The 26,890-nt window shown below is 32.8% G+C and overlaps 1 protein-coding gene and 1 long non-coding RNA gene across 3 annotated transcripts; both read right to left on the reverse strand.

The window, feature by feature from the left end:
• Positions 1-17,129: 17,129 nt before the first annotated feature.
• LOC127845242 (uncharacterized) lies at positions 17,130-18,012 on the reverse strand. Of its 2 annotated transcripts, none has more exons than XR_008033121.1 (3): positions 17,990-18,012; positions 17,744-17,791; positions 17,130-17,605 (listed from the first exon to the last, which is right to left on the reverse strand). It is a non-coding gene; the product is annotated as an uncharacterized LOC127845242 (long non-coding RNA). The 2 variants fall into 2 exon arrangements; XR_008033120.1 differs by having other exon boundaries at positions 17,130-17,621.
• A 1,903-nt stretch (positions 18,013-19,915) lies between these two features.
• LOC127846280 (uncharacterized) lies at positions 19,916-22,939 on the reverse strand. The gene is made up of 4 exons (XM_052377449.1): positions 22,835-22,939; positions 21,632-21,958; positions 20,916-21,242; positions 19,916-20,112 (listed from the first exon to the last, which is right to left on the reverse strand). Exons 1-4 carry the CDS (start codon positions 22,878-22,880, stop codon positions 19,916-19,918), a joined length of 897 nt encoding a protein of 298 aa, XP_052233409.1. The 5' UTR covers positions 22,881-22,939.
• Between the last annotated feature and the right edge of the window lie 3,951 nt (positions 22,940-26,890).

Below are 26,890 nucleotides of genomic sequence, written 5' to 3' on the forward strand. Positions count from 1 at the left end.
TGTATATGCTGTGTCGCTCCACATATAACATGATTTTTCGTCATATATGAAATAACTCATAGAAACAAACAACACACATAATGATATTGACAATTTTGCGCAATTTAAGGGCATAAGAGCTGTCCAATCAAATGGAAATCAATGTTTAAAACTGGATTAACTCGTTTATAGTTATACGATTGTTATACTTCAGAACCACCTATAAACGAAATACGCATATATTCAAACCGAATTATTTTTAGTTTTACAAACGTATAATTTATTGCATTTTCTGCAATATCTATGCAATTGACACGCAATTTCCAGTGATTTATTTTCCGATGTAGATCTAGTAGGTTTTCTCTCCCCTCGTCTTATGAAATTTCCTTAATTGACTCATCCAATTACAATTTTAACTTCACAGCGCTTCGGTCTGAAAACGGGGCTGTATTGCATATATAAGGCAACGGCTCTGCAATTGGCTGCATACTTTACCTTCAACGTATATTGTTTTAGAATAAAACGTGTCAACCATGCGCCGAAAATAACACAAATGTGCACCGATTGCGAGAATCTCTGAACAACAACAGACAAGTTGAGACGCTCCGTACATCAACCAGCTCAAAATGTTGTGGAGATATTGACGAGATCCTACATCTTGCAGCGCAAACGGTGAGCAATCGAGCTAAACACATTTGTTTAACTTATTTGACAAGATATGCATACCAACTTGAAAATAATTATGAACGATATATTTGAAGAATATATATACACGTATCTAACACGTACAATAGTTCAATGGGTTTAGTTTCTAGAAAACTGGTGTTACGCTCTATGTACAAGCGTATACAAAGCGATCCAATATTAACATCATAAATGGTATTTATAAATTAAACATTAACTTCACGAAAACTATACGTTTTACGTTTTACTCTCAACGATTATACGAAAGTATCAAACACTAACTATAACTATATTTTAGGAAAAGATGTATGCGTACAGCCGCCGCAGAAATAGTGAGTAGTAATTCACACATATACTCTAAACGAAATCCCGGTAAGCAAGATATATGGGACCCATAACCATTTTTTAGCACGAACGCTTGTTTAACATTGACACCAGTTAGTGTAAAGTCTTATTAATTAGTTACGACACTTTTTAAAACCCATATACATTTTTCAACCTGTATTTAAATTAATAATAGTATAACCTGCAAATTTTTTGTAGCATAGGCTGTCTTTCAGCTGTGTGACTCCTAGACAGATCAGAAACCTTTTGTGAAGGCGTTGGGAGTTCTAGGAGCCCAACGGTTCGGAGGTACGATTGATATTATAACATTTCATTATTACGTCGCAATATGAAATCGCAATCGGTATGCTGAAAGTGTTACAGACAGTCGACGAAGAGCTCATTGACCTACTCAGCGTCCATTAGCACCATGCACCATCGAGCGTGTCGCCTCTGTTTATCTGTATACCTCATGCATTCCGCCATGTGCGACGTAAGCTTTCTCGTCTGCATTGATTGCCTCCTGAATGACATGTCTTCGGTTTAGACTGATTTTTGTTTATATGTGAGATACAACCATATAAGATGCAATATATCTTGTTCATTCCACCTACATTTAAAACTCTCTTTGCAATTGTCATTAGTAAAAGTTACAAATTGTTTGAACATCGCTGTTTCGGCACTATACGTATCTTGGTTTTCCATTTAATGCGTTTAATATCTAGACAAAAGTTGGATGTTTTTAGTTATGAATTTAGTTTAAAAAACAACAACATGTGTTACATTTAATTTAAGAACTGTGGGGATTTTTTTTAACATTTGTTGCATGTTTTTTACGAACTGTTGGAAGAGAATGCCTCGTTTGCAATAACGCCGGCGGTAAATATACACGTAAGCTGTAATTCTAACACTCTAAGGGCCATAACTTTCGTGTGGCCACAGGCGTAGGAATTTCATTTCAGTTTCGGTTTCATTTTCGCCAAACAAATTATCGCATCAAACATCCCGTAATTTCACTATTGAAGACTTGAGGCAAAACATATTGTTAATGCAAACCACTGACGTCAGTTAGCAATTTAAAACACAACGTTTCAGCACAGTTAAATTCTTAAGTTTGAATTGATGTTGGTAGCGCGTAATAGTTGGCTTAAGAAGGTCTCTGGTCGAAATCTTGGGAAAGGAAACATTTTGTATTCAACTTGTTTTCCTGTTATCATAATTATTTAAGGCAATCTAAACGTGTATATTGTTGTAAGTAAAACAGCGAATTTTTGTTAATGCGAACATTTTGAACACGGCACATAAAAGAACAGTCAATAAATAATCATAAGCATGTGTCGAATAGAACCTGTTATCTCTGGGGTAACACATCATGTGTTTTCTGCTGATATGGATATGGACCGTGTGATATCAATATTGCTATATTGATATCAATATGTGATATCAATATAAATAAAGCGAATACACAAAAGTGCGGTCATGAATATGAACGTAAATTTGCATGATTGGTAATTTTCACCGGGGGTATAAAAACGGATCACGTGAGTGAACAGTATTATCACATTAATACTAGTTTACAGAACTGTTCAAGATACTGTGGAACGAGCATGGAGCGACAATTGAAGGGCCAAGCAAGTAACCGATAACGTATATACCTGATGAGGGCGAAATCTGCTTACGAAGTGAGGGTCACTATGGTGTGCTTAGCAAACGAGTCATGATAACAAATAACTCGAGTCACGGTGACGAAATATTTAGCCATTACATATTTGTCTTGTCCCACAAGTTTGGGAAACGCAGAATGCTCGGCGAAACCAGGATGTCATTAGAAGGCCAAACCCAAACCAACAGTATTTTCTCTTCTGTCGTTCAACTTGATCTGCATGACCGCGTGTATGTGATGGTATCACACCAGGAATATATTGATATGTCCAGTCATGAGAATATCATTTCTGTATACCATTTCTAAAGCAGATGCAGTGTTTGTTTAGTGTGAATGTTCTTAAATGCATTGACAGGCTCATTACAAAAATATGGGTCAAAACGGGATTAATGTGCGTATGAAATTACTGATAGGTAATGAATGAGCGTTAACACACTTATTTTATTATTTAATTCGAAGGCCAACAAATCATGTTTGCTGCATAACATCTTGATGTGGAACAAATCCTGATGTTCATTTGTTCTATTTTTTATATATTTTAAATCAGCTTAACTTGCCTTTCCTGTGTGAAAACAAATGAGTAATGGGTTAATAATATACTACAGTCAGATATTCGTATAAATGTATAATGCGTATGTATATTAAATGTCTGTGTTTATATAGTAATTATTTTACAAATTTTAGTAATATATTGCATACATTAATAGAGATTTCTATTTTATATTAATTTAATGTTTTATCTGTATATTGCATAACGGGGTATTTCGACATTTCGAATATAGCTTTTACTTTGTGTTGGGGAATCGAGTTGCGTATCTGCTGGACGATATTAAGATATATTTCTAGTTATCGCACGTAGAAAACAACAGAATAGTAAATTGAAATCCATTGCAAACGCGGTTAATGCTGATTATATTTAACTAAAACATAACGAAGGTATTTTTTTGTTATACTTTAATGCCTAGTACTTCTCCGTTATTTTTAAATTTAAATTTGTATGTGTGCACTTTTTGTTAACAGAACAGTAAGGACATGGAATTGTATGAACAAGAGGGATCGCAAAATTCATTATAAATTAAATTTCAAAAATGTATATACATGCACTTAATAGATGTTTTTTGCATATTTACGGACACGTAGATATTTGTATTTGATATGTGTATTGATAGTTATAAATAATTAATGTAGATTGCTTTTTTAGCGCCCAAAACCTAACTATCCTTTATGGTCAATATTTTTTGCGGTATTGTTTTTTTTTCGCTACTTTAGATTTATGTGAGGTGTGTATTAATAAATGCATCCATATATTGATAAGTATGGTTTTTGTTGCTGTAATATAAGAATTGTATAAGAATTGTATAAGTTGTGTTTTAGTTGCTTGTAAAACGGTGATACTTGTGAAATATGTGCATACATTGTCTTTTGTATTTGATTTATACTCATTAACATGGTTATATAACTTATGTGCATCAGTACCAAAAAGTTGTAACAATGGTGCTGGCTATAACAAGCAAAGAATTAGCTTTCAAAACACTGCTGGTACTACATAACACGGTATCCACGTCTTTTTGTGTATTATTATATAGGATCGCTTATAATTAAACGTTGATACTTGCATTAAAGGTCGTTAAATTTTAGCAATAGTATTATAAATATATGAATATACCCTCATGCAAATAATGATATTAATATGATATCTTTGTAGTTATCAAAATTGTTGGAAAGTGTGTTTGCGATTATTTGATATGACACAACTTATTGAAATGCCAAACATGATGTATTGCTTTAATTTGTATTTGCATGATATGAAATTATTTGTTTAAAAGCATTTGCTGCTAGATAAATTATTAGGTCCATCATTACGCAAGTTTGAAAATAATAAACAGAATAAACGTTTCAACCGTTTTATCGTCTTTAAAAAAGTTGACAATAAGCAGCCGTATGCACTAACAGTTTAACTCCAGTTGCACAAGCATGTTCTCCGAAACTGATATTAATGTGTAAGCCATTTGCCAATATCAACCGTCACGGTTAATATCAAGTTACCATCGTTTTTGGGGTATCCTTGATTTAGTATGATAACGTCATTTTTAACACTGTCAATACAACAAGTCCGAATAGTTATGTGTAAATTACATGGTAGATATAATGGATTCTTAATTTTGTCAGATTGTTAATAATAAAATCGCAACTTATTCAACTAACATCGTTGTATTTTATAATATTTTTAAATTCTGCTTTACGTGGTCTCACTTTCATAAACAAATCGATTGTGGTTTAACATGAGAAACTGTTTTGGGACACTGATTTGTTTCTGAATTAGGACGAGCATATGTTTGCATGTGAAATTATAAGGCCAAAGAACGTTACTATTTTATGCAACCAAAAGTTGTCCATTATAAAGTGTTTAGTTCAGCCTGCACTGGTGACTCAAAAAAGTTCGTTATATAATTGTTAAAAGACGGTTTTATTATATAACCACTATTCAAAAAAGGTGTGTTCAGAAGTATATTTATCAAACGAATTTGCACGCTCAAATCTATTACGTTTGTGAGTATTTCACTATTATCAAATTTAATTCCATCAATAAAAAACATTTTTGCGTGTTAGACATGTAATACAATACATACAATCGAAATGCCTCTTGGCCGTGTAATAAATAGTATTTCAAAGATTGAAGTAAGTTTGTCGTACATATAACTGAGTCGCGTACGTGTCGTTGTATGTTTACTTCGTTTTTTTGTAGACGGTAAATAACTTACTTACAACCAAATAAATATTTAACAGAATTAAGTAGTTTAAGCTTATTGCTTAATACATATCTAGATACAGTATAACTTGCAAACAATCAATCAATAGATCGTTTGTTCATAAACTATTTATAAATACAAGTCTATTGCACATATATGAGCTCGTCCGATAACTGTGTCAGAAGTGTATTCGGGTACAAGGGCACATCATTCCCGCATGATTATTGTTTGAAGTACAAGGCCATTTTATACAATGTGCTGTCGGCATTCACAGTTGAACCTTGAATGCACTAAAATTTATAAAGAAATGTACTACAGGAAATTTACATACATGAACTGATATAAATATCAAAGTCAGTTGTAGCAATTTAAGTTTGAATATTTGTAAATATTTCACGCACTATTATGTATAAATCTTAAAAGTTAGAATGTTTATATTTGAATAATTTGAATTTTATTTTTATTGCATTGATGAGTTGTGTTTAAAGCCAATTTGTTAATTTTCAAAATAAAAGTGTCTAGAATATTAATAATGATATTATGAGAAATGACTCTTAGCATAGAATACAGAAAACACAGACTGGTTCTCTCGATCATTTTAAGAGCTACATTCCACCATCGGTCACACCGGTCTCAGCACATCACGATCAATTTTAATATATTCAAATCGGTCTGATAGTTTTTCTCTGTGACTTTCCAGGAAAGTCTCGGCAATCTACGTGCTTGTAATGGAAAGTCTAATTCGTAATCACAACACCGGTCGCCGAGACCACGAAACATGATCTACCTCTCAAAGGTCAGAAAAATCCTGGCCTAGCAGTAAATTGCTGAACGGCTTAAAAAACTCATGTCATGACCAATTTATCGTTTGCTAAAGCCAAAATGACTATGAGGTAGGTTGTTATATTTTGCTCTAAAAGGTCCAGGGTTCGAGTTCCTTTGTAAACATGTTTTATTTGAAGTTTTTGTCGTTGGTATTTATTATTATTGCGGTCAGAAAGAGAATAAACAAACACAAGTTTAAATTAAATATTTATTATTTTTTGAATATATTTGGAATACATTGTTTCGCTATACTTCAAATAAAAAACAACAAAGTATACACACAAAGGTATTAAACAAGTCAAAGACAGCCAAAATCCTCCGTTAAGAAAATTAAATAAAGAAAATATGAAGCTACATTGACATAAAGTAACATGACAATTTCATAAATGTGTAATATTCGTATATCATGCACCAAGATAATACACATAACTTAATACTAGCAAATATATTATACATAACTAATCTGCATAATATAATAGCAAATTTGTTCTAATATGCAGTTCACAAATCAAATCACTTAAACTGATAAGGGGAGAGAGGGTAAAACCAAACGTCCGCCCCAGATAAATACTAACTAACGACTGAAAAGGCGCCAAAAAAGACGGACTATCATAATCGAGATTTTGCAACCGGAAAGAGTGGCTTCCCTTAACAATTATTTACGTTTAGTTTTAAACGTTAAATAAAAATACATTATAACTCAAAAGCTATTCCACTAATTCTTCACTTGGCTCACTTTATAAAAGAAAAACAAATTTATTTTAGTTCCTTAATGGATTTCGCGTTATGTTCTTTTTCCTCTCAATAGAAAGGGCAAAACACAAATCTGTATACACATTTGATTTAAATCAGGTGTAGGCATGATTTTTCCTACAACACACGTTCAATCTATTACGCTTTACAACGGTCTACATTTAAATATAGTAACATGCTGATGAGTTCCCTACTGGTTTTACTGAAGAGGACTCTAGTTTCGTCTTTCGTCCGCTCTCTATGTTTGTCTCGTCTGTCCATGAGTCGGGTCGTCCGTCTGTAATTACGCAAAAGATACTGAAGATACTTGGTTGAAATAGTGTATACATGTAAATTACACTTAGAGAAATATTCACACAATTTCTTAGTTTACTAACGTCAGAGCTTAAAAACTGTAATTTATGTGGCAAACATCTTCTGTCTTGTGAGGTCTGATCAATGTAATGTTGCAAAAATACAAACGTTTGAGATCAAGTCGCTTAAATAGTAAGTGGTAAAAAACACCGTCTGTAAAGTTGTTATTTTAAACAATTAAAATCGGTCGTAAGCGCTTTATCATTCATTTCAATCCCTACAAAAATCCCAAGCTAATACAATTTATTGTTTGTTTTGACATTTAAATGTATAGATTAGAACTTAGAAACAGTTGCATGAATATTTTAAAAATATGTTTATTTCTTATACACAATATATAACAAGCTCACATATCAAATAAATAACTTATATGCAGCTATACACGGTCCCAACAAAAAAATAACACACTTATACCAGTACATATTTGTGCTATAATGTTTACAAATCGAAATACCATAACCGACTGTTGAATCAAAATACTTGAGTTTGTACTGAACAGATTTTACAGGAGTTATTGTTTCAACTTGGTGTTAATAACCTACAATGGTTGTTAAACATTAGTTGTTAATAGTGTTAAATAGCATTTTACAATAAAGGTTGGGATAACCATTGCATATATCACTTACATGGTTATCTATTTGAGGACCTACCCAAATGATCTACCGTACGGAGTTCTTAACGAAACATAAACTAGTATACAAAGATATCATTTTTTTAAATAAAAGAAATCCATATTTTATGTATATGCACAATATTTAAAACAAATTTAGTAAGCGATCGTCATAACTCAAAACGAGTTTATACAATTTACAGTGTATGTGAGTAGACAGATTCATAAACGATTTCACTAGACAACTATATTTGTAATAACGAACAATTATTTGCTGTGAATGCATTTCTTTTTGACGTAATTCAAAGATTCCAACATGTAAGATATGCATCATGTGCAAACGTGGATGAACACAATCCCTTAAGTACAGTTTATGCGTTCGTATAGTGACTTTAGTTTGCAGATGTGGTAAGATGTGATAAAAATATGATTATTGGGAATAGGAAAAAATATTGCTGTATATAAGGTCCTGTTTTATTTCCCATTTCAGGATTCAAATGCCTCACTTTGTTTTTTTTTTCGTTAAATCGTAAATGAAAATTAATGACATGGTATCAGTATTAGTTTTTCATGTAAACATGACTTTTTGATTGTATAACATTTATTACTAAAACATAAATGAAATCATAAACAATAAGTAAATGTGTTCTTACAGATTGTATGTTTATACGTTAATAAAAGTACGATTGATTTAAAATGTATATTTCAAACACTTATCTGACGTGTTAGCTCTTGTACACATAAATTCGTTATCTGTACTGGCAAAATTAATAATTTCTGGATGTGATAGGACTACATACACGCGGTCATAGAGATCAAAATGAACGACGAAATAAACAACTCTCGTGGCATTTCTTCTCCGAATAGACATCCTTGTTTTTCCAAGCATTTGATGTCTTCCGTACTTGCGGGAAAAAAAACGTACACACAATGTCGAAGCAGCTGAGAATTGAGACTCGATTCCTCCACAGAGATAGCAAATGTACTGGATACACGATAAAGCCATGCAGTTCTTATAAAGATGTCAACGTCTTTTGGTAAATAAGTGATGTGCTGTAAACTTTGCACTTCTATCGTCTGTCCGTGTTCTTTCCATAGCAGCTTTGTCCAGTCGGTAACTGATACAGTCATTGCCATGCTGACAACTACTGCAATTAAGCAATAACAGTGTACAATTTACAAGAACTGCACTATGTAAGTCATGTTGGTTAGAACCAATGTACATACTAAACAAACGCGGCAAAATAAGAAGGGAGTAGTGTATTTATGCATATATACATACATTGAAATCCCAAAGTTATCAACATGGTACAAAATATCGTCAGCATCCACGCAAGGCTTATATACAGGAATTGTTTTTGCGATAAATTGCTCAAAGATAGTCAAAGAAATTGAAAACAATCATGCCGACCGCCCTTACGTAAGGCAACTGGTCTACATGCTAGACGCACATCTCATACACAGCCTCTGTCACCACTGCATATATATATATACATAGACAAAACTGCATGCTTAGTAAAAAAACATGAATAGTGTTTATTCTTTCTTGAAATGTCTGACTTACTACGCCCTATAAGTACATTTACAACTAAATTTATATAGGTTAACCTAAATATTAATTATTTATTTAAAATATTTAATAAATACTTTCAAAAGATACGTATTAAAACATGTACAGGCCGACAGGCCGACCGAAAGCAACCAATATGTACCATCTATCTGAATTTTGTCAACATATTCTGCAGATCTGTGTTAAGGTCAAAACGACAGAAAAAACACATATATATATATATATATGAATTATTACAGATGCTATGTATTGATACTCTTACACAATTTCTGATGGAAACAATAGTAGCTTTACAAATATGAGGCAAGTATAATTAAAGGGGCCTGATAATTTCCATAAATTAATTGAGTTGTATCTACATGTATTCGGTATTTCTTTGCCATTGACATGAGGACCCGAGAACATTGTCAGCAAAATCTTTGTAAAGTGGATTTTTAAAAGCACATTTTGTTTATCTTACGCCGGATGGCAATAATTTCATTTGCTTTTTTTCTTTTCTGATCGGAATGCTCGGACATATATCCCAGTGTAAGTAAACTTAATATAGTCGTTATTATTTCTAATTTTGCATCACATGGGCATTCTCTGTATTTATCGTAAACCAAGGCAGATAATAAATTGCTGTTGAAAAAGTTATTATTGAAGTAATTCGGATTTGCCTAAAGCGGCATTTAACAAAAGTAAAGTTAAGAATTCAAATTGATGGTTTTGACTGTATTAAATTTAAAAAGCCACGTGTGTGTTATGTGTATGATTGTTTTTAAATATTTTATTGAGCGTTCTCCATTTCAGAAAATTATACTCATATGATGGAAAAAAATTGCGTCGTTTATAACAAATGTTTTAGCACCCATTATAATTTTATTTGTGCAACTGTTTACCCATACATAGCACTTAATATATCAGATAGACACACAAATCGTTTATTGAATAGAAACAAGACACGAACATAATTCAAACTTTTGAATACAAAACAACGAACATTGTTGAACTTTTTGGGGAAAAAAACTCATTAAAACGGAAACGGTTGTAGAACATTTCTTGTGTTTCCTTTAAACAATTAGACGATATACCAGAAATATAACATGTACGATAACCCTAGTAGTATATATTAAATAATGTATACCATGTTTACACAATCAATACGAACGAAACGCATTTGATAAAGTTATTAATTGATTCAATTACTTAAATAAAAAGATTTGCTGTGTTTTTGAGAATACTGTGTGAAATTTGCAGCTGCAGGACGTTAGCTGTGCAGTTAAAGGCATGCAACAACATTCGCATTTATATTTAATCGGACATGTTGCAATAAAAAGTATGGGCGTATTGTAGTAAAGACATCGTAAATGTAAATCACATTGTACTGTGTAATTTTACTTTTTGGTATACATTCATGGTACTTTAACATATAGATGGTAACTGATTCCATATTATCGACCCGTAATCACGGATACTTGCGTTTGTCAAATTCACGTGTATCTTAATTGAATGGTACAAATATGGTTGCTCATCTTGTGTGCTGTATGTCGAAGAATTTCTTCCATTGCTCCACATCATTGCGAGCTAGGAGGAAATCGGAGTTTCGCCACTTGATTTGCGATGTCATTGTTGTCATAATGTGGAACGAGATTCTCACAATCCGTGCACAATCTGGACGTCTTGGTCACATGGCTGTCACTGCGGGATCTTCTCCAAGGGATGCTTAGGATCACGAATATCACAGACTGCACAACAGTTAAAGCCATTAAGCAAAAAAACGTTGTCTTGCAAAGTTAACGAGCTTCTGTAAAATAGAGTAACCAGGGATAAGCGATAATACACGAATACCATTTGTAAAATCGGGTCGGCTAGCAGTAATGGCTCTCTACTAAAAATCAAAGGATCGCGAGCTCGATCACGATCATGCCACAATACTTCGGTTGGGATTTACCATGCAATCCATTGTACGGCATCCCTCCTACTTCTGATTCAAGTAGGACAATTGTAATAACTATGTATTATTAGAATTGTGGACCAGCTAATCTAGGACAAGTGTGAGTTCGTTAACTGAGTATGTGATGTGACTGAAATACTGTTGAAAGCGACAAAAATCCAACTAAACAAACAAAGAAACAATCAATCATGAGACAGAACTAATTACAATGTTTTATGAAATCTCGTTTGAATATATTGCCGGGATATTGCAGTTATATGAAACGAAGTGCAAGTTAATGATTATATACAAGACGCATCTGTACACAATCCGTATATGACTACATTCAAACACACACATATTAAATAAGAACGTGTTCTCTGTAATGAAACCTTAATACATAATTGCGTAGAGCATATCATTTATAACTGTTGATTAGTTAATATCGGTATGTACTATATATGGACTATTTATAAAAGCAAACAGTATAATGTTCGCTGATCTTTGGCGCAAGAACTCCGATATTTGCACCCACAGTCACAGGATACGAAAATAATCATGCACCTATGCTTAGAAATACTATAAATAGAGCAGTTACGCGACAGTTATTTAAAAAATGATGGAAAGAGAGGGAAACCATACTCAACCGAAATCGGTAATAAAACGGCGAGCTTTGATTGAAACTAGAACACACTTGTTTACCAACATTGAGCAATCTGTACGATACATATTAATATAGACGTAATACCATAACAAAATTTAATTGCGCATTAATTGAATGAGTGAAATCAAATGTTGTTTTCATAGAAAATATATTTGCCATCATATAAGTTTCATTGGCACTTAAATTCATAAGTTTACGGTCCTGCTGCATACATATACATTTTACAACTAGGAATTTAAGCTCTTCAAACTGATAATCTTAGTAACACATAAACATAATCTGAAAAAATGGATATAAAGCTTACAATCTTACCATAACGTGCTGTTCGCTGAAATACCTAAAACGAATAAAATGTGTTATATATTGCGAACACTTAGTCTTGGTGAAAAGAAGACCACTTAAACTTTAGAAAATGGTAGAAAACAGACGCGTAATTGTAGTTACATGTAGATGGATTAAAAATTGTAAAACCTCAGCCTTATTTCGTATTATTATGAAACCAGATAACATATGCATAAAGTAAATTTCAACATCTTCAGGCTATACAAATCGGTAACCCGTGTTTCAAACATGTTGGTATGCATTTGTTATTAGTTAAATACTCATAGGTAGACTTGTTAATTAAACCATATCTTGAATAAAGGCGGCACTGCCTTTTAATAAATAACACATGACATACAGTATAGTCTTTTAATAAATCTCATTCTATGGTACAATGTCATTATGTTCGGGGTTTTACGTTTATAATTTTTTTTATTAATAATTGGTTTGCTAATTTAAGTTTTTGTTTTAGTAGATAATATCCTGAATTTCTCTCCTGATATTATTTTCTGAAGGTTCATTGTTTGCCATATTTAAAAACTTTAACAATTTAACATGTGTAGTGGGGATGCGGGAAAACGTATTCGCGTACATATCTTTAGGGTTGTCATTTATTAGTGTTCGGACACTGTGCTATAATAAATAATATACTGTACCAATCAATAATAAGATTTTATCATTTTATTTTTGATTATATATAACAATGTTATCCTGTTTTGGATATTAGATAAATGTCTTAATCGTTAGTGTGCATTTCGATTTGTTTAACACTAGAAAACCACACGAGAAATGTTTTGAAATAATAATAAAGGGAACACAAAACTTAAGCACTATTGTTTTCGCTACAACAATGAGCGATAAATATTGCAATGATATAAAGTCATAATTATAACACCACATAACAAGAAATTCAATGACTCTCAAACAAATCCGCGCCTGTTTTGTAAACAAACATGTTGATTTATAGTTCATTAGTGTAATAGCGTTTATCACATGCTTTTGCACGATTATTAGAACAGTGAATAGCTATTGGCATTTTGCCAAAAGTAATGATCAATCACCAAACGGCTTAATGTACCGACCTTAAATAAAATGCTAACAACACTGATTCGTTCAAGGCTGCGTACAGCCAACCAGTTCACCAAACATCATATGCCACCATTATTTGCAGGCATTTGCCAAAAAAATTACATTTCACACTATTTTGGACACATTTGGACAATCTAACAACTGAAAATAATTAAAATGGTGCAGGTTTTAAGTGTGTTTATCTGACCTGAATACACCTATCTTTCTAGTTGCATGTCGACCATGAACTGAACCTATACCAAATCAATAACGGGGCTATTTATGTGTCTGATAAATATATGAAGTTGTAAACCAACATATTGCACATTACCTGTTCATTAAATCGAATTCAATCCCGAAAATAGACTATGTGTTTACTGTGCTGTCTACTATTTATATGACGTTTGAACAATGGGAAATGGGTCGCTTCAGTTATATGGACAATTCAATGCAGCCGATCGTAAACTTATACCATCATTAAATGTCAAACTTAGGACGGGTATGAACATTCGGTTCTATGGTCAGTTAATGACGCATATTTTCACTTTATTTATCAAATGCTGTTTGTGTAAGCTTACACTAAAACTACTTATCTGATTGAATTCTAAAATTCAGAATTAGTATTTTAAATGCATGCATATATGGAAATGCGAGGTAAAACCAACTTTATACACATAAACATTTATTTTGTAAATGTTTTATTATGTATAAACATATACTGTACATGCTGTTTCGGGTAAATGAAGTCAACGAAACATTAAATAAAATTCCCATTGAAAACCGACCTTAAATATTTTCTAATGTCGATCAAGAAGCATAGAGAACATGGGTAAAGACGATGATTGACTGTCTGGTACCGAACATGACGATGAAGACAACACAAATACTGAGTGTTGTTTCGACCAAAAAGTGCATGCTTGTCCTTCAAAGTTTGAAAAAACATATGTAACAAACATAAATTTAAATTCCTTCTATTGATATATAACATTTCATTTCCATCAATATTATACACAAAGTTATGTTAAGCATCAGGAAACTAAATAAGTAAATACAGGGAAATAACTCCATGAATATCAAAGACATATGTCTGGTGTTTCTACTGTCAGTCTTATATCAGTATACCATGTTTTACTCGAATCCTTGAAAACTTCGGATTGATATGTAAAAGAAATTTCCAGTATATAAATGGGATCTGCCCAACAAAACTACCAAGGACAATAACTTTTTAATATATATATCGATGAGATGTAGATGTATGAATACCCTACGAGACTTCGTAATTCAACATTAATGTTTAAATGCCCGCATCTAGTTCACTAAACGAAACCCACCTTCATCGCACAGCTAATTCAATCTGGTAAATAGAACATTATATGAATTTGATAATCTATGTCAGCTATTTATAATTTTACAAATATTTTCAAGTGTTATCTCTGTTTGCCTATTATGATTATAATACAATCTTCCCACTATACTGGTACTTGTTCCTTACTTGGAAGCTATCAGATATTATATTGATATGATACTATGTGATATGAATAATCACGGATTTTGCTTTGATTTGATTTTGAAACACGGTCGGAACTTTCATGTTATCATAACTTTAAATGCAACTTTATTTGAAATATTATAATGATCGCAATGTCTTTCAGACGTTTAGAACAATGATGGAACATATGGAAATGATGAATATCATACTAGAAAATGCATTGGTTCGTTGAAAATACCATTGATTAAATTCCAGGCCGGAATATTTTTACAAAACAAAATAACACTTCACTTATATTGAACTTCTTTTGTTTTATTATATTATATTCGAATCACTAAATGAATATGTTTTAGGAGAGCGCATTGAAGTAAAACTATATACTTTATATTGCATTAGGAAGCCAGAGTTTCCTCGCCAAAGTCCCTTAATAGAATATTTGTGTTTCTGTCCGTTTTGAAACGTGAAACCTTTGTTGACAACACATGCATGAATTACTTACAGCCACAAACGCATTTTATTACATCTTTAAACAAAGGTTTTACAAAGGTGTGAAGGAGTCGGGATGGTTTCTGGCGTTTTTATTCAAATTGTAGAACATGTAATCAGGATGATCGAATGGTCCCGAACGTGGGTTAGAATAGCGGCGGTGGGAGAAACGTTTTCTTAAACCACCCATTTTTTAGATGTGACACTGTCTGGTACAGACATTTAGTCGCGTTCTTTAAACCTGTGAACAACAGCGTGCAAGTCAATTTTAACTTATCAACTTCTTGCGATACTCTCGAAAGCGTGTATGCGTAAAACAATAATTCGAATGAATTTGAGACACCTGACGTTTGGATGAGTTATAAAGGTGGACAACGAGATCCCACTTAGATCAACGCATTAAGATTTGAGCTATACTTATACTGTTTAAATATACCCCAAACATACCATTTTATATGCCTTTAAAGTTTCCAAAAATCGCCAATTCATTATATTATGTTACCCGATGTCCAAGAATACTTCAACAACATTTGCCAAAGTTAATGACTACCAAAGGTAGGTTGCAATTTATTTTTGTATTGTCTTGCGTTTTTTGGAAAATAATAGTAAGCGAAGAATTTTGACAGCAAACATTAATAGTATGTGTCAGAAAACATTGACTGTTATAATATAAATAAGTATTACATGATATATCGTGAAAAAAGAAAAAAATTGAAGCATGACAGAAAATAAAAGGTTGTAATCAATTTTTTAGATGTTGGATTGAAATCTCATGTTTTAAACTTATATCGTCTCATAATAAAATTGCAATTCGCATTATTTGCCAAGAGGAATGTCGTCAAAAGGTATAACGTGTTTGTTGTTCGTCATCATATACTAATCAAAAAGACAAACGCATTTTGGTATTCATAGCCCATGTTAATATGTTTACATAGCTACGTACTAATATTTACAGGTGGATTGAATATACAATATTGATTGGTCAACATACACGAGCAAAAATCCTCCAAAACGATACACACGATGTTGTTTTGGTCGATAAACACACAATAGTTCCAGCAAAACATCACGCACGTCAATAACGCCTGTGTATGTGAATTTAACCGTGTCTTTATTTATTAGCAGAATCCAATGGTATTCCAATACTCAACGCATGGCCTGCCCTGCAAAAAGAAACTCTCAATTTCAACACACAAACCACGTGGATGTTTTAAATTGACCTGCTATATCCTCGTACTTATCACCGATTGAGCACGTCTGGGGCGCGCTTAAATATATGGTGCGTCAATGTCGTAATGTGCAACCCCGAAACTTACAGGAAATGAGCGCAGATCTAGAGCAGGAGTTATATAACATTCCGCTGGATATGGTGACACCTCTTGTTCATTCCATTCGTCGCATGTGAGTTGCGTTTTTAATGCATTAGGGAGAGGCCTTCATATTAACATTGAATATGTGATGCGCCAGAAGTTTTGATTGGTATATTTTGTATTTTAATTTACGACACATCTACTGTTTTAAAAACTAAAATGCAGAATGTCTTTGTAATTGATCAATGGACATGCATACACTTTCGTTTATAAATAACCGATTTTTTAAAATATTTTCGATAAAGGAAGACATATAAACCTGTGCTCCTTGTATTTAATAAAATATAGTAACGACGCACAAACATATTTTTCAAAATGTTTTTATTTCGCAAACAAGACAACATGTTTATGAAAGTTTCACAATTATATCATTACATGCACATGCATATATATTTTTTAATTACAAATATACACACTTATAAAAACCTTCCTTTTTTTAGAATAAACAAAAATACTGTACAAATATATGTATTTGGTGTTTTCGGGTTTCATGAAATAATTTAATAAAACACACAAACATAGATCTACCAAGAAGTTCCTAAATTATGTACATTACATGTTTGATGAGAGATTTGTTGAGATAATTATTTTTCACGAGTGCTTTGCTGTACAAATATATGCTTTATTTGTATAACAAGCTTAAAGTAGACGAGTAGTTATTGACTTCAACGGTGTAGTTCGTCTGTCATTCAAGTTGATGATATTCCCTTCTTGTGCATTTAATTCGGATCATCGAAGGTTTTGTAATTTGTTGGTGAATCACTTCCAGTACTAACATCACTGCAAATTTGATTATCTTAAAAATAAAGTTCATTTCTTACAAAAAAATAAAAATCCAATATTCAATAAACAATGTGGAGTTCTTGAGAATGTTTAGCAATCTAAGAACGTTACTTGTATTTTACTAACTTCACTTACGGGGGTTCCTTTAACTGCATCTTTAAAGCCCTCGGTTCAGTGCTAAATCTAACACAAACAAATATATAAGACTTTGAATAAATTCACATTACATATCACAAACACATATGCGTCATATTTGGCGAATTGCAAAGCGCAAAAAAAACTTCAATTACCAAAGAAAGTAAGTACAAAAATAAACACAAATAATTATTTCAGTAATTTTTGTATCAGCATTATAAAACAAGTAATGGGTTATATACTCACTTTCGCCCATCTCTTCATAACCTAAAATATGTCATTATGCGGGCTTTAGTATCCCTCAAAAATAAATAGCAACAAAAATAATCCACGTACTGTTTTAATATATTATGTATTTTATGTAAGAAATCGTAATAAAAATTTCATTAACATATAATAAGACATGTATAGCAAGCATAATGTCAGAAACACCAAACGTGTACAACAAACTGAGTATGTGGGAAGATATATACCCTGTTTTTTACGTTTCCATATGATGACAACAACAACAACGATGATTATTAGTCCACCGACAGCGCCACCAACGGAACCAGCAATCACTGCTGTTTTGGAACGCTCTTCTTTTGGTTTTGGATTTACTATATAATGTATAAATGCAATATAAAAACTGTTTTATTTTAATTTAAAAAATTGGCAAACTTCATTCAGAAAACGCTTTAGAGCGATTGTTTAAAAGTTATCTTTTCTATTTTTAACAAATATTTTAATTTTTAGAGGCTTTTCACGACATTGTTAGCAAGTTTAAAAAAAAAGACATACACTTTCGTCCGGAGATTATGTATATTGAAATCATGATATTGCTTTAACAATATAGCAGTTTAACAAATATTTCATATCTGTTTGTACCTTTTTGTGCCAGGTTTTTTGTTTGTAAAATGTAATCGTTTGAATTGCTTTCAATATATGCTAACATTAATGCAAGTTGTATATTTTGAATATTGAATGGAAAACGAGAAGTATGCAACACTGATGCAATAATATGTCATAGATTAATCGAATAATAGCATACTAATCGATTTATTTTTATATTGTATTTTAAAATTGACTGTACTCATCCAAGTATATCTTGGATCAACGTCAATATATATGTATGCAGAGATGACAATATATGACACTATGTCACAGGCCAAAATTATGGGCAAGTTTTAAATAGGTAAAGAAGAAACCAGGACTACTAGAATCGTAAAAATAACAGCATTCGGATAAACATTGTCATTCGATCACCCGTCGATGTTGATGGCAGACTAAAGCACTCCTGTGAATGTACTACCCCGGTTAAAAGGCTCCACCGATTTTTTTTCACACGCGATTTTTTTCCTTACCCGAATTAAATCAAAACATATATTTTAACTAAAATGTTTGTAACGTGTCGGTACATGTTTACTTTTTCACAAATTGGTACATTGCGTAACAACTAACATTTACTTAAGATGACACAAATACACAAAATTTAAAAACAATGATGTTTCATAAACATGTTCCTGTAGTGACATTCTTAACGGTTCCAAAACAGTATTCGTTAAAACATGACCCCTACGTGGAAGTTGCCTAAAACATAATAATACTAAGCTTCTCTCTCGTGATATAGTTTCTGGCGTTTCATTGTTTGCTTTATTGGATGAGTAATACTGAGCATAATAGAGGCACTACATAAATGTAGAAATAAACATTTTCATTAAATGCAAAACATTCAGTACATAAGATTCGGAGTCCGCTGCATGATTCCCAATACAAACAGTTTTTTAATGAAAATTATATCATAAACACTTTAACTGGTAGGTATTTGTGTTTTAGTTGTGAACCATTCAGAGACTCAACATATACTTGGTTACAATAGTTCACGTAAATTCCCTCTAAACCGGACTTTCGTTATGATACAGTAGTGGATCTCTGGTTTAAGGGGTTTCGAATGTATGACATAACTTTGTGTCAGTGTCATTCATGTGCAGAAAAAGCATTGACATAAATGCTGTGCTTGCTAGATGTAAATGAACAGATGTTTTTAGTGCCACATGCATAAAGTAATAACTAAATATGGTGTCATACATACCTGGCAATGTTAATGTCAGAATGTTACTTTTTATGACAGTACCATCCCAATCGCTTATAGAGCACGCCCATTGGTCACCAATATTAGACCTGGTCAAGTTCTTACGTACAGTCGGTCAAATAAGCTGGATTCGTTGGGATAATCAGGCAGTCTCCTCCGTTTACTTGCGCTCTCAGAGCTATTTCTCCATTAAGCCACCACGAGGTGATTGGGTAGTTGTCATGGTGACAAGTCAGATGTGGTGAGTGACCAGCTGACACGTCTGTTGTGTCTGCATATAGGGTCACCGATTTGGGAGCTGAATGATGGTACAAATTGCGATACAATTGTTTTTATGTTTTAAAGCTCCGTTAACACTTAAAATAAACGAATATTTCGTAAAAATTATTTCGTAAAATACAGTAAACCCATACAAATAAGTGTTCCTTATAGCAATAGCAAACATTTCAACGCTAGATGTGTTCTGGGTACTTAGATTTAACAAGATACACACTGTTTTTAAGTTTATTTGTTGTAGTACAATATATTATATTTTAATTTCCTGCAACGATATCTATTTATAAGAAACACGAACACTTAATTAATACATGAACATGTGTTGGATATATTGTACCAGAAACAAATAAAAAAGAGATTATTATATCTTGTTAAATCTATGTTACCAGACCACATCTAGCAATACAATTTGTCTTTTGCTATAAGGAATACTGGGTTTTTATGTGTTAACTTTATTTAATGAAATATTTTACGATATATTCGTTGATTTTGAGTGTTAATGGGACTTTTATGAAATGATATCAAAGACATTTAACTGGTTTATATGTGTGTTTAAAAAGTTAACCATTCAGAGACTCAGCATATACTTGGTTACAATAATTCACGTCTTAACCGGAATCCCCTCTAAACCGGACTTTCATTATGATACAGTGGATGTCCGGTTTAAGACGCTTCGAATGTATTACATAATTTGCGTCAGTGTCAATCATATGCAGAAAAAACATTGACATAAATGTTGTGCTTGCTAGATGTAAACGAACAAATGTTTTTAGTGTCACATGTATAAATAAATAAATAAATAACTAATTATGATGTCATACATACCTGGCAATGTTAATGTAAGAATGTTACTTGTTATAACAGTACCATCCCAATTGCTTACAGAGCACGCCAATTGGTCACCAACGTTAGACCTGCTCAAGTTTTTAAGTGTACATGTGTGCTCTGTGTATGAACACGTACACTCGGTCAGATAAGCTGGATTCGTTGGGATATCAAGGCAGTATCCTCCGTTTACTTGCGCTCTCAGAGCTATTCCTCCATTATGCCACCACGAGACGATCGGGTAGTAGTCATGGTTACAAGTCAGATGTGGTGGGTGACCAGCTGACAAGTCTGTCGTGTCTGCAGATAGGTTCACTGATTTGGGAGCTGAATGATGGTAAAACATTGAATAAAATTGTATTCTTTTTTAAAGCCCCGTTAATACTTAAAATCAACGATTATTTCTTAAATATTTTCGCAAAATACATTTACTTTAACTCGTAGGTATGTATGTTTTATTCGTTAACAATTCAGAGACTCAACATAAACTTGGTTAAAATACTTCAAGTCTTCACCGGAATCCCCTCTAAATCGGACTTTTGTTATGATATAGTTGTTGTCTGGTTTAGGGGGTTTCGAATGTATGACATAACTTTGCGTCGTTGTAAATCATATGCAGAAAATGCATTGACATATATACTGTGCAAGCTAGATGTAAACGAAATGTTTTAGTGCCACATGTATTAATGTATAGCTAAATATGGTGTCATTCTTACCTGGCACTGTTATTGTCAGAATGTTACTTTTTATATCAGTACCATTCCAAGTTCCAATGGAGCATGCCCATTGGTCACCAACGTTAGACCAGGACAAGTCCTTAAGTGTACATGTGTGCACTGTAACTGCACACGTACAGTCAGCCAGATAAGGTGGTTTCGTTGGGCTAGTCATGCATTCTCCTCCGTTCACTGTCGCTCTCAGAGCAATTCGTCCATTTAGCCACCATGAGACGAGTGAGTCGTAGGAATGGTCACAAGTCAGATGTGGTGAATGACCAGCTGACAAGTCTGTCGTGTCTGCATACAGGATCACTGATTGCGCCGCTGAATGATAGTAAGCATTGCGATAAAATTGTATTTATTTTATAAAGCCGCATTTACACTCAAAAACAACGAATATTTCGTAAAAAAGTTCGTAAAATAGAGTTAACCCTTGAAAAATCAGTTTTATTTTGTTGCATAATATAGTCAACACATGTTCATGTACCATGTCAGTGTTCGAGTGTCGTATGAATATAAATCGTTGCGGAAAATTAAAAATGGAAAATATTGTACCACAAACAAAAATAATAAAAAAGAGCAATTTATATCATGTTAAATCTATCTTACCAGACCACATCTAGCTTTGAAAGTTTGTCTATTGCTCTAAGGAACACTGATTGTGTATGGGTTAACATTATTTCACGAAATATTTTACGAATATTTTTTTATTTTGAGTGTAAATGTGGCTTTAAAAGGCTTCTATGTGCTCTCTAAAGTGTGAAGTGTATGCGTTTTAATACACTATTTGTTTGCGTGTACTTTACGATGCAATAAAGTAAGCAATAAAGCAATAAAACAGTCATAGCAAACACCTCATGCGTTAAAATTTGACTTTTATATGGATTATGTAATTATATGAAGTGAATCAGTCGAGGAAAATACCGATGAGAAAAAACATTATACTTACATTGAGTAAATTTGCATAAATTACTTATCACAAATGTTTTTTCAGTAACAAGGCACATGACGATAACAAACATATATGTTCATGAAACTCATTTGTTTAACCGTTTCTTTTTATTATAATTAAAAAAAGCATATCGCAAACACAATAATAGTATAGAACATATCAAGTCACTTACAATATATTGCATTATTATTATTTCCGATATTTGACTTTATATAAAATATTTTTATAACAATATGCAATGTACTTACCCACATTGACAAACAGTACGATCGAAAGTAGCAATTTTAAATACATACTGTACTAAAGCCGACCGCCGCTGTCAAGTAAATGAAAAGACATAGATATGAATATGGGGATAGTTAGATTATCATATTATCGTACAGATGAAGTGAACAAGGTCCATTAAGTGAAATCAAATAGACCAGCCTTCGCGCATCGATTTGACTGGTTGCGAGCACAGCCCGTTACCGTGATTCCACACGGGAGATAACCACTGGAGTTAACACAGAAGTTAGTGTTTGTCTCACGGAATTGTTCCCCGTTTCCAACAGTATTTATGTCATGTCAAGGCGATTATTTAACGCACTATGTTCCCGGTAAGGTGGTTTAACAGTGGAAAGAGTATATACTTATTCCAGTGACTGACACCTGCCCTACTTTAATCAGAGGTAAGGGAACGGACGTAGAACAGATTTCAAGATCAATACCTTAACAAGTTAAGTTGCCGCGATATTTTATGTATACAGAGAATGATGTTGCCGATATCAATTGCAACTATAATATTGTAGTGTATTATTATTATATTTAAAAGGTGCAGTGCATACGCTACATTTAGTTAATTACTAACTAAAACAAACTTAATACTAATTCAAATATTACTTTTAATGTGAACGAATAGTATTTCGTGTTTATTTTATTATTTTTAACATAGTATTTTAGATTTGTTTACGACTGTATGATACAAAATATTTGACTTTTTTAATATAATATAGTGTCTAAGCCTAAAACCAATAGCAGAGTATCGATGCTCTGCGACGCACGACGATTCACATAAATGCAGAGGGGCCGGACACCACAACAACGTGAATCACGGGACCCACTCTTCCGGAGGAGATCGGACCCTTATTAAGGATGAGTTAAAAGAATCACACTTAATATTCATTTCGTTATCTTATGGCATTGTGGTAAATTGAAAAACTCCGTGCAAATCCAAAAATAGTTGTGTTTATTTTGAAAGGAGCTTTTGTAAAGCTATTGACTCGTATTGCGATTACAAAGCTTTAATACTTATGTTACTATATATAGTAACAACATTGACTCAAGTGCATGTGATTATCGGTCAAAGCAATGTGATGATCACGTTTGGGCCACAGGGCAAAATGTTGATAATCGATAATCGCCCTGGAGCTAAAGCACGAGACGTCAACAGACCAAAATGGCGTCCATATTCAGTATTTTCTAACAGTGATTAATAAAATTAAGCAACAAATCAACGAAATAATATACTGTGAAAAAATAAAAAAATAAACGTAGCACATAATTAAAATGATGAAAAAAATATGGATTGCATCTGAAACTGTACTGTAGATAAGATTGATGACACTATTTGAGCTTTAAGTTTAACAGGAGTATTCCAACATCAAAGTTTAGTAAACGACAATCTTATCTCAATGACAATTTTAATCCAATGCTTTTAATAATAAAATTGCAACGATATGCACTTTAATTTTCTGTTTTTCCACCCCTTTATCTTAATTAATTTTAAACTACACTTTTTGAAACGTTTCGCAAAATAGAATGACTACTCGGATTGATGTTTTTTAATTCTTCATGAACTTTGAATTTTCCAATTATAAATTACAAACACACAATTCGAAATACGTTTTGGATTCGTTCGATGATTTTTAAAATAACTACATTACTGTTAAATAAATCTAAACGTCCGAATTATTGTTTAAATCCATAAAGTTAAGCTTAAACGTGTGTGTTTCGTCACAGAAATTACGTCATACACGGTAGATACGTCATATATTGCGTAATAAATTGAATGAAAATAAAAGGACGGAAAGCTGATTCGGCAATATATTTTAGTAAAGGAACAAATAGGATTATAATTTTGTAACATGTACCGTGGTTTAATAGTAGAGTTAATTGGGATTAAGTATTTAAGACGTTAATACCATCGTTGCTTGAGGGCCAGAAGTGATAATCGGCCCTGAAGTAAATAATCGCCCACAGGCCTACGGACTTCGTGGCGATTATTCACACTGCGGGCCGATTATTGTTACTCAGTAATCGTCAAAATGCCACAAAAAGTGTATCAGTGACAATAATTAACATTTTTGTTATTATGAGAAAAAAAACATTCAGTGTAAGATTTTATTAAATATTAGGTCATGATAGGCGATGAATATATAACAGTATGTCAAATATTACCGTTTAAGCAGTGAATTTATATGTATATTTACAATAATAGATGGATATATAAAAATCCAAATATAAACGAGCAAACTCGTGACATGAAATGCACACTCTCTCACGTGATACGGCTTGAGCTCATTTATGAGTGGTAAGTACAGATGAGCCCAAACGCATGAATGTGTAATACTTTCATCTAACTAAAGCAAATATTACATATATGTTCATATGTGTATACTATTTGCAATTATAAAGTCATGTTTTAAAATTCTATATCACACAGTTTAAAAATTAGATGTGCGTCATGTTTTGGTTAGCTGTATGTCTAAAGTGAAAAGTGGTTACATTTTCGCATTTACTGCATTAAGGCGCGACTTGACATGTACAAATTAGGCAAAATGGACCATTAACACAGTATAATTGCTGTTGGTATCAATGTTTGTTATGTATGTAATGGTCACGGAGAGTCTATCACGAAGGTTTAGTTTGAAGGCTGCATTGATCATGCTGAACGTTGTGTGATGACCCAGCAACATTTTACGTTCTACCAGCGAACGCCGCGACCCAAATGTGAGGAATAAGACGTATGTATATAGTGTGAAAATATCCAATCACGGGTAGTCACATTGGCTTGATTAACAAGTCGGCTTGAAACCCTGTACAAACCAGCTCGACGGATGAAGATTTCACCCTCGTCCTGCAAGTCGGTGATGTGGTGAATGATCGGCCGAGTTACAGTCTCGTCCCACGCAGTTGAAAGAAAAAAAAATGATCAAGATAATATGACAAAAATAGGTGTCCTTCCTAGTATATTAACGATTGTTACACAAAGGTATTATAATATGTGATGAACAAACTTATCATTTTATTAAGAAAATTCCGATGTATATTACTATCGATATCCATGGTATACGGTATTTTTCTATATTATATAGAACATTAAACAGGTTAAAACAAACACTGCATCTGTGAGACTTTGTTAATACCTTCAAGTTTCGATGGATTAACCTTGCGTGCAACCTTGACACAGAAACAAATACATTAGTTGTACTATTTAACCACGGTAAAGTCGATCAAGAAGCATAAAGAACACGGATGGCGTCGACCATTGACTGTCTGGTACGAAACATAACGATAAAGACAACACAACTATTAACTAAGTGTTGTTTTGACCAAAAGTGCAAGATGGACCTTCAAAATTGGAAAATAAACAGACACGTTTTATTTATCTATTGGCACACAGAAATCTCAATGTCTCCTATTGATAAATACATTTTCATTTCCATCAATATTATACGGAATGCTTTGTTTCGTATAAAAAATAACTAAAGAAAAATTACTCTATGAATATCATAGACACAGTTATGGTGTTTCTCATCCGCCATTCCTCTTAAAGTCTTATATCTGTATGTATATAGTGTTTAAATTGAATCCCATGACTACTTTGATATCATCTGCCCAGTCCAATAACACCATGTGAATCGGCTCTGCTCAAGAAAAATACGAAGGGCAATAACTCCGAAAACTATAGAAAAAGTTATAGTAATCGTGCACTGCCCTTACCCAATATTTTCTTTGTGATTTATAAAGTTTTATCTAAATATATCGGTACGCTGTATGTGTTTGCATACCCAACGAGACTTCCTAATGTAACTCATGTTTAATCAAAGGACTGAAAGTACTGGTGGGGCGATTTTGGTCAAATTTTGTGTTCGTAAAAACACTATACACCGTGATGCCAGCCAATCATATTTGTTGAATAAAACAGATGGAATCAAGGGAGGGTGACGGGCTGTCAACATTATATATGATTTAGGTATTGGGTTTAAAAGTAAATGCTGCTTTTTAAAACAAGTCATTGTTGAACGTACCAATTCATAATTGCG

Source organism: Dreissena polymorpha, chromosome 9 (genome assembly GCF_020536995.1).
Source record: "Dreissena polymorpha isolate Duluth1 chromosome 9, UMN_Dpol_1.0, whole genome shotgun sequence".
Lineage (NCBI taxonomy): Eukaryota > Metazoa > Mollusca > Bivalvia > Myida > Dreissenidae > Dreissena > Dreissena polymorpha.

Bases quoted from the DNA above. Each gene is read 5' to 3' on its own strand.
- LOC127846280 (XM_052377449.1), bottom strand. From the start codon at position 22,880: ATGTATTTAAAATTGCTACTTTCGATCGTACTGTTTGTCAATGTGG. The intron at 21,959-22,834 runs GTAAGTACATTG...ACTATCATTCAG, and splicing joins CGTACTGTTTGTCAATGTGG to CGGCGCAATCAGTGATCCTG. The intron at 20,113-20,915 runs GTATGTATGACA...ACCATCATTCAG, and splicing joins TCTTACATTAACATTGCCAG to CTCCCAAATCGGTGACCCTA.